This window comes from Egretta garzetta, unplaced genomic scaffold (genome assembly GCF_000687185.1).
Source record: "Egretta garzetta isolate BGI_Z169 unplaced genomic scaffold, ASM68718v1 scaffold34, whole genome shotgun sequence".
Lineage (NCBI taxonomy): Eukaryota > Metazoa > Chordata > Aves > Pelecaniformes > Ardeidae > Egretta > Egretta garzetta.
In genome coordinates this window covers 4,029,879-4,036,377 of record NW_009259586.1, presented here as the reverse complement: position 1 = coordinate 4,036,377, position 6,499 = coordinate 4,029,879, and the positions used below count along the sequence as shown (strand labels likewise).

Here is a 6,499-nt window from a genome sequence, read left to right as displayed (position 1 = left end):
GCTTTCCTGCGTCTGTAAACACTAAAAGCCATAGTGGCAAAACATATGCCTCCCCTGGAGAGATACCCATCTCAAGAACAGAAACGTCTTCAGAAAAGACTTATTGAAACCAGCTACCCTAAACCAAAGCTCATCTCTTGTCAGCAACAGCCTGAGGAACTCCCCATTCTCTTTATTGCTACACCTAAGGGATATTTGGATAAGCTTGCTCTGATATGTAGGCTTCCAAAGCCTGTAAAGCCAACAAAGGAGTGAAACCAATGTGATTCTGGGCCCTCCTGGAAACAAAACCAAGAAGAAAGATTTGGAAGACATCCAAGGCAAAGCAGAGCTTCTTCATCTTTCCCACATAAACTCTATCCTATATGCCCTCGAGCTGAGGCCACAGCGCATTCAAGGGAACACCAGCAGATGTACGGCCCTACCTTCTTTAGCACAGTTGCCTTGTATGAATTAGCCATTTTACTGGTTCGGAAAGCTTCATACTCCAGCTCCACAGCACAGGCCTGAGGGTCTGACCTGGAACACAGGCTAGGGTGATTTCTGGCAAAACACACTTCTATATCTGCAAAGGGAACACTAATATTTAAGCGTCTCCCAAGAAAGTACAAAATTCACTCCCTCCAGTGCAAGAATAAGTGATAATTTCCAATTAAATCCTAAAGAATGCAGCAGTGAATTGCTGGAGAATGGAAAGGGTGAAAGCAGTTCACAATCAAAGTCCTCCAGTAGCTTGGTTTGAAAAGTACACTATCCCCATCCTGTGGGACTGGGAGGAATTGCGACTCCTAGGATCAAGCTGATTTAGCAGGATGGGACACAGGAATATCTGATCCCAAACGTCACTACAAGAAGGATGCTGTTAAGTGAAACTACATCCTTGGACCAAATAACTTAAAAAGGTATTTCCTGAGAGTGGTAATGTTGCTCAGGGAAGAGTAGGCCCTGTGTTAAGGGACTCAGTATGCTACCGCTTTTCTCTCATCTCATACCCTTTTCCTCCTGCTGCTGGAACCTTTTGATTGGTGCTCAAAGCTTCTTCCAGCATCTTCAAGCAGTGTTCCCGTCCCTAGGAAACATGGGATACTCAGACATGCTCTACAGAAGTCACAGTGCCCCTTGAACTTCCATCCCTGAAGGAGTAAGAACAGGGCAGGCAGAATCTTTGTTGTTTTTTGCAAGTCAACAAGACTGAACATTAACCAGCCTTTCTTCCTACCATGGAAGAGACATTTGGAAAAGGTGTCATAGCAGGGCTGGGGCTGATGGAGAACATCCCAGCTGGCACTGGGAGGGTGCCAGCCCAGTACTGCTTGGCATGCTCCTCCCTGCATAGTCACCCCAAGGACCGCTACAGTCACCCTTTATACCTGAAGAAGGTACAATCTCCAAAAGAGTAGGCAGAAGCAGAAGTGAGATTTTTCTCTCTGGATGAGAATGTCTACTTTGCTAGTTTATGACTAACAGCTTTCCAAAACCTCCCCATCTCAGGAAACCCTTTTTCAAGAAATCCCAGCTCTTAAGAAACACAACCCTTTTTTGCTCCCCACAATACCAACCAAAAATAAAGAAGCTGAATAGAGTAACATGAACTACCACCGTATATTACAATAGTGTAAGAACTGTGTTGCTAGACAGGGCCCCGAGTAGCCCAGTTACAAATGGCAAAGTTTTTCAGCAATTTTCTTATAGCCCAATTCAATAATGCTGCAGAAGTAGCCTACAAAGTCAAGTTAGACAGTTTTCCTTCTCTCTTGATTATTTGGAAAAGTTGTTCAAAGAGATGCATTCCATATCTTCACCCCAACCAAAGCTAAGCTCTGATCCATCTCTTCCAGCCAAGATTTCAAGGCCAAAAGCCTAACCTCTGTGCCTAGGGATTGATACCTCCAGTGTTGATGTTATATAAATTACACGCAGCTGTAAAATAAAAGACTTCCTTCTCCCAAAGAAATCCCACTATAAATCAAAGAAGATATTTACTTGGAGGAACAAAATCTTCCTTTTCTGGTTCTTTGCCCTGGAAGAAAGCAAAGATCAGTCAAACATTTCCATTCCTGCAACACACATGCAGGTCTAGAAGCACAAAAGACACATTTTATACCCCTGCTCCAGGGAAAATTAATGCTGAAGTTACAAAGGGTACTGAAAAGGCACCAAAATGTGAGAAAGGAGACAAAGGATGAGAATCAAAGCCAGAAATTCACCTTTGCTATAGGAATATGCAAGAGAAGCTGAATGGGGAAATCTGGTTTTACTAATGTCAGAGGGGTTAAAGCCAACAGGATCCTCTTGATTAGCACTGCAGAGAAATCAGGACATGAATAAGCTGCGTTCCTTTGTATTATGGGACTGACCCAGAACACGGAGAACGCAGCAAAAGCAGAAGTACAGAAAGTAAAAAACAGAACAAGCAACAGCACAATGCAATAATTTACTTGCCAGGAAGCCTGTATGTCTGTAACACAAACTCACAGCAAACAATCTGTGGATCTCTTACAAAGGGATACCAACTCACTTTGCGCAGACTCATCTGCTTTTTGTAGAAGTTGTTCCACTCCCGTTTCCGATTCTCTTCATTGGCTTCATCCCAATCCCCACTGCTTTCTTCATCATACCTGGATAGAGCAGGAAAATAAGACAAACAAACATTTCTGTAGCTGCAGCATTAACTGGGGAACAGGCTTTGGAAAGCCTAGGTCATACCAGTATTTACAAAAGATGATGTATTTCACATACTTTCTGAACAAATCTTAGCTTTGAATTTCACTACCATCCTTCAACCTGGACAGTAGTGAGTGTCCTCCAAAAATTCATGGGAATTGTTAACCCCATGAACTAGGAAGTAGTAGTACTAGCAGCTAGTAGCTAAACTAGTAGCACATAACTAGCACTCTGAGAATGGAGAGCTCAATTTCAGAAGCTCTGCTAGCTTCTCCCACGAAGTTGAGGAGTCACTGCCTTCTGTCGTGTACCCCATCTGTCCATCATTACTGCCCTTTCAGCAGAGATGGCAGAAAGGCCAAAGCATCCACTCCTCAGCCTCGGTTGTTTGCAGGCTGCTGTATTAAATGAAATGCCCATCACATGGAAATGCAGCAGCTGATTCTTGCCAGATGTAGCCCAAGAGTTTACTGCCTTACACAGCTGTCACAGCCAAAACTTACAGGTATCACAAATCAGAGCTTTAAGACTGTTGACTATTACAACCTCCAAGGCAAAGCTACAACCATGTCATGGAGAGGCTCAATACATGAAGTGGCAAACAGTGTGTTGTACAACAGCACTGGTCCCATCTTCTCAGGTCCTGAGATCAAACACAAGTACACCAGTTTTTTCCGACTCAGCTGGACTTGCCTAAAGAACAAAGCTACCAGTCTCAAGCTGTTTAAGGTAAAGCAGAGGGCTAGGCCAGCCAATAGCACTGCACATCCTCGCAGAGCTTCACAGGCAGTGCAGGCAGCGAAACTTGCATCCTGGCAGAGCTGTACAATCCTTGCAATTCAGCCAGAGAACAAGGAGGAAAAAAAGCTGTCACCTCCACACTAGCAAGCTTTTTACAGAATGAATTATGTTTCCCACTGCACATCTTCCTTCTGCTGTCAGCCTGATAGGGAAACACTAAAATTTAGCAATCTGCAGAAGAAGCTGATACCGGCACTCCATTACATCCTCCGCGATGACTAAGTTCTGTCAGTGGCCCCCCAGCCTGCTGACCCACAAACGGCCATACTAAGTCAGGAATGAACTCTGGATTGTGTCATACTTTGCTGTCACGTTGGTCTCAACTTAAACATTTTTGAGCCTCATGACTGTGAATGGGCTGAGCCCACTTTCTGCTTTCAAAAAGTTTCAGGCTAGTTTCCTAAACCAATTACATTCTGCAGGGCAATTCTTAGGTCAGTCAAAACAGCTTTTGGCTCTCTGGACACGAATGTGATCAAGGCTGCCAAAGCGTGTGGAAAATGAAATTCCAGCTCCTGCTGCCAGGAAGTTACAGGAAAATACCACCACACAGAAACATGTGCTGAAAATAGGAGTGGCTGGGCCTGCAGCTGGGAGATGCTCTCTTCTCTCTGATAGCTTCTATGAGCCAAGTTTGAGATACCAAGTACAGACCTGCTAAAACCTCTGCAACCTCTCCTCCCGCCTTCATACAGCTCTGGGTCATAGCTGTCCCAGGAGGAACCTGTGGGCCCAATGCAGGTTTTGCTCCGGCTGTTGCTGCAGAGCTCCAGTGACTCCAGTTGTCTTTTCACCGCAGCTGGGTTCTTGCAGTAATCACAGCACTTGTTACAAGGTGGGGTGACATCGCCAAAGTATTTTGCTATGGCAGCATGGCGACATCTAGGAAACAAAAGGGAAAATGATCTGGTAATTATTTTTATTGACAAGAACCCCACCCTCCAAATGCAAGGTGTGTTTTGATAAGGACTTGAGTCTTTTTTTGCAGAGAATGCTTATTCCAGCAGGAACCACAGGGATTGAGCCCTGGAGCAAAACTGGGGTTCTGTTCCTGGCATCCTGCTTAAGGTCTCTCTGCCTCCACTTCGCCACATGTAAAACAAACAGTGGTGTCAATCTCTTCTGCTAAATGCTTTCAGATCTTTGAGGTCTGTGAAAGGCATGGTGGATGAAATATGCAGTTATTAATTCTGCATCATTGGCCAAATACATTCCATGCCCAGTCAGAATGTCTCTAGGATAAATATGCAGAGGTCCTGTGGATTCCTACACCTCCAAGTTCAGAGCACTTCTGTATATTTTACATTGGAGAGCTTCTAATTTTATTGTTTGTGGCTTGAAGGTGAACATATCTACACTTGAAGAAACAGGAATGCAAGTTAAGTCACAGAAATAGAGTCCAGACTGAGGTTACAAGGGAGCACTATTCAGACAATACAGCCTGGGTCTTGGTCCGCTGACACGTGCAGCCAAAGTTCGGATAGAGTCCTATATCCATGAAAACCAGTCCATTTGCTCATACAGCACTGTACAAGCAGTTCTAGCAGCCTTTGCAAACTAGCCATGGGAAGATGACTAGATTCTTCCAGGAATCTTCAAAAGATTTCTGGCAGACATCAGGGCTTCTGGATACGTAAAAAAAAATTGGTGACAAATATATGCTCATTAGCAATACAGGCTGGAAGTAATTTCTCTTCTAGAACAATCCCTAACTTAAACCAGTGAAGACATTGATTTTGCTAGAGAAAGAAGAACCAGGCGGTTACTTTTTTCTTCTTTTTTCCTTTTTTTAAGAAAGCGGGCAGAATTTAGAGGACCTTTTTAAAACTTGGTGGCCAGCTCTCTCAGTCAAAATGCTGATACCAGATACACAGAAACACTTACTTCATCAGGCATTTAGAGATCAAATCCTGCAGCCAAGCAGCAACAACAGTTATTTTAGAAGCTAATTATTTTACTGCAAGGAAGAACAAAGTGGAGATTTTTCTTCTCTACCAAGGAGTAGCCTAGTTGGCTTACCAACTTCATCTGCAAAAAGTGGGTCACAGAGGGGAAAAGTAAGAGAGTGAGCACTTCATTCATTCTTATTATAAACCCTTTAAGGCATGTCTGAACTTGCCAGAGACCTAACAAATGCAGTTTGCTTCTTAACTTGTGTGCGTGCGTGTGTGCGTCTGGGGGGGGAACACAACTGCATGCCTACCAAAGCATCAGAAACCAGCCCTGCAAGGGTCTACAGCGGCAGCTGGCTCGCTCATTCCCACGGCCTGGGAGGTTAATTTACCAAGCAGAAGAGCGAGTGAAGCAGCAAAGCAGCAGGTTACAGACTACTGTCGCCAGAGCAATGAAATGTGTGTGCTGAAGCACAAAGGACCTGGCGCTGCTCAGGTAAGGAGGGCTGCGACAGGGTGACGTTGTACTGCACGGTCGAGGGGACTGAGCCTAGAGAGGGCTACTACAAAGCTGGCTTTATATCCCCCTGCAGAGCCGCACTGACTCGCTCTCGTCTTGCACTCAAAGAGCTCCTTTCACATGGTGGGGAAGGGTGGGGGGGACCGGGATGGGGACAACACATTCGATCCCCTTGTCTGGCCTTTCCAAAAGAACTACTGGTGCTGCCTGTCCTGCCAATGCAATGTGACCATAGAAATGTCAGCGAGCTGCAAGTCAGCTTTTTGTTTCCCCAAAAGAAAACAGGCAGGCATTCTCATTAGTCCATGTCTCTCTCTCACACGCACTGATCTGTATTGGAGCTAACCGAGGCATACAGTAATGGTCAAGCCCTCTCCTCACTTCTACAGCCTACTCACCAGGCTTACACTGGGGAGGGACCCCCCCGGGAGGGACCCCCACACACCTCCGTCTCTTAATGCAAACAAGAGGTACCCCAAGGGAGGGCTTTGGTGGAAGCAGAGATCAGCTCTGAAGTCACTGGAATTTAGAGAGGTTCTAGTTTCTAACCCACCAGGCTTGTAAAGCCAAGCCCTTTCCATCCAGCCTCCTGTAACTGCCTGTAACTTCCCACAAAATTACC

At 45.2% G+C, this 6,499-nt stretch overlaps 1 protein-coding gene across 1 annotated transcript in view; it reads right to left on the bottom strand.

Moving 5' to 3' along the window:
• RECQL5 (RecQ like helicase 5) overlaps positions 1-6,499 on the bottom strand; it is a 38,084-nt gene that overhangs the window by 4,741 nt on the left and 26,844 nt on the right. Inside the window, exons 8-13 of the mRNA XM_009637760.2 lie at positions 4,120-4,347; positions 2,519-2,618; positions 1,984-2,020; positions 1,208-1,215; positions 993-1,069; positions 426-519 (exon numbers count right to left, since the gene is read on the bottom strand). Of these exons, the coding sequence (XP_009636055.1) occupies positions 426-519; positions 993-1,069; positions 1,208-1,215; positions 1,984-2,020; positions 2,519-2,618; positions 4,120-4,347 (544 nt within the window). The remainder of the gene's footprint in view (positions 1-425; positions 520-992; positions 1,070-1,207; positions 1,216-1,983; positions 2,021-2,518; positions 2,619-4,119; positions 4,348-6,499) is intronic.